Source organism: Gekko japonicus, unplaced genomic scaffold, assembly GCF_001447785.1.
Source record: "Gekko japonicus isolate JY-2015 unplaced genomic scaffold, Gekko_japonicus_V1.1 scaffold3278, whole genome shotgun sequence".
Taxonomy (NCBI): Eukaryota; Metazoa; Chordata; class Lepidosauria; order Squamata; family Gekkonidae; genus Gekko; species Gekko japonicus.
This window is the reverse complement of record NW_015172647.1, coordinates 151,493-153,767: the sequence shown is the minus strand read 5'-3', so window position 1 is coordinate 153,767 and position 2,275 is coordinate 151,493. Positions and strand designations below refer to the sequence as shown.

General features: G+C 50.0%; 1 protein-coding gene across 1 annotated transcript in view; it reads right to left on the bottom strand.

Moving 5' to 3' along the window:
* Positions 1-2,275, bottom strand: part of STXBP5L (syntaxin binding protein 5 like) — a 130,369-nt gene that overhangs the window by 12,173 nt on the left and 115,921 nt on the right. Inside the window, exon 23 of the mRNA XM_015421720.1 lies at positions 660-825. Within this exon, the coding sequence (XP_015277206.1) occupies positions 660-825 (166 nt within the window). The remainder of the gene's footprint in view (positions 1-659; positions 826-2,275) is intronic.

Below are 2,275 nucleotides of genomic sequence, written 5' to 3'. Positions count from 1 at the left end.
AGCTTGCCCGGGCTCCCCGCAGCCGTGGGGCGCACGGGCAAGCCAAGGGAAGGCAGTTTAAACTGCCTTCCCTTCCCTTCAAGGGGGGGCTTGCCCGGGCTCCCCACAGCTGCAGGGTGCCCGGGCAAACCAAGGGAGGCATGGGGTGTGGCCTAACATGCTAATGAGCTGCACTGTCAGGGTGTGGCCTAATATGCTAATAGGTTTCTGCTGCTGGGTGTGGCCTATTATGCTAATGAGTTCCTGCTGGGCTTTTCCTGCAAAAAAGGCCCTGGGAGAACCTACAAGTCAGGCGTGACTGTTCCACAGGGCACAGATGGGAACCTAGGGCTGCCATCCACCCGATGGGGGTGAGTTTTCCCCTGATTCAGGGACCCCAATCCGCTGCCAGCCAGCTGGCCGGTGGGGGAGCCCTGCCCTCAAAGAGCCCCACCACGCCTGAAGTGGCCGGTGTGATGACATCACCCGGAAGTGATGCCATTGCGCTAGGCACGTCATGCGGAGGATGCTCTAGTATTTGGCTAAAAACTCTATGGTGACCAGAAGATCCAAGGGAACAGGCTGGAGCCCCCCGCCGGCAGAAGGTAAGGACCTGGCAACCCTATGGGAACCCCAAGACCCAACCTGTGTGCTCCGTAACGTGTGAAGAGACGACTCACCTGCAGATTGTCACACATCTCTTGGCTGAAGGTCAGTCGCTGGATTTCTGTAGGAGAACCGAGATACAAGGCTTGTCCCTCGTTGGTGAAACAAAAGGTCCGAGCGATCCTCATGTCCATTACGGGCAAATAGTTAACATCTAGCAAGGGGCGGAGACTGGGTAAACTGCAGGGAAACAGACATTTGAATGCCAGGATTATTATCAATATTATTCTACATGCATTGCACGTGGTCCACTTTGCCTAGCCTTTCCATAAGGTTTCTTTTTCTGTTCAATATCTGTTTTTAGAGCCAAGATTAATTTTTGTGAACCTGCTGTAACTCCGCAGGGAGTCACATTTGTGGAGGGGAGGACTTATAGGGAGCCTCTGCCTTAGCCCTGGGCCTCAAGCTCAGGGAATGCACAGCTTCTTCGCCTTGGAGATATACAGCTCAGGGACTCCATGTTCTTCTGCAGCCTTAAAAACCAGGTCCCTCACTCTTGCTTCTAGAACTTGGATATAAATTATTTTCAAAAGGAAAGTGACAAGCATGCCCAAAAAGGAAGGTGCTTTGGGGGAAATGGAAGTGAGAACAGAACTTAAAAGGCTGTTGGGGGATTCATGCCAATAGTTTACTCTTTTTTCCCCCTCCTATGAATTTTGTCATAAAACAGCCTTGGCAATCCTAGGTGAGCGGTGAAGTGAGTGATAAACCTGAATTAATGAATTATATTTTTAATAAAACCTATCCGTCTATACACAGGGATCTCGGAACAGTATATATAGTTCTCCGATCCCCCCCCCCTTTGTCCTTACAACAATCCTGTGAGGAAATTATAATAATAATAATTACCATATGCCAGTGTGTGTAGTATAGCCAGGAGATCCTAAGATTGTCTGGCAGCCAGAAGTTCTATCATAGGTTCCCAAAATTATTTGGCCTACCGCCAAAAGGCTGCTTTATATAGGTTCTGGACTTTTCTTTCTTTATGCTTCCACCACCCCCTTATTGTATTCAATGTCACCCAATTGCACCCAAGGCTCCGACCACCCACCTGGATCATTCCAGCACCCTCAGGAGTTGGTATTGCCCACTTTGGGAACCAGTGTCTAGCTTATGCACCACTAGGTGGTGAGCTCGACTTATTTTTAAGGCAAGAGAAGTTTCAGAGGTGGTTTGCCATTGCCTGCCTCTGCGTCATGCCCCTGGTATTCCTTGGAGGTGGCCCTTCCAAATACTAGCCAAGGTCGACCCTGCTTAGCTTCTGAGATCTGACAGGATCAGGTTAGCCTGGGCTATCCCGGTCAGGGTTCCCTGTGAGGTAGGTCAGACTGAGGGAGAGTGACTGCTCCAAGGTTACCTAGTAAACTTCATGGCTGAGAGAGGATTTGAACCCAAACCTCCCCAGTGATCATCTGACACTTTAACCACTACATCACACTGCCTGCCCAGTATCAACTCTATTCATACTAGAGTATCAGGAATAGGATTTCTCTTGGGAACCTCATCCTCAGGGGTTCCCCTCAAGAAACTATCTGTCACCGACTCTAAGACTCCCGTCGACACGGAAATAATCCGGACTGCCAACTCTTCCCTTCCCATCAAGGACCCCGTGAGGCTTTACTCTGTTTCC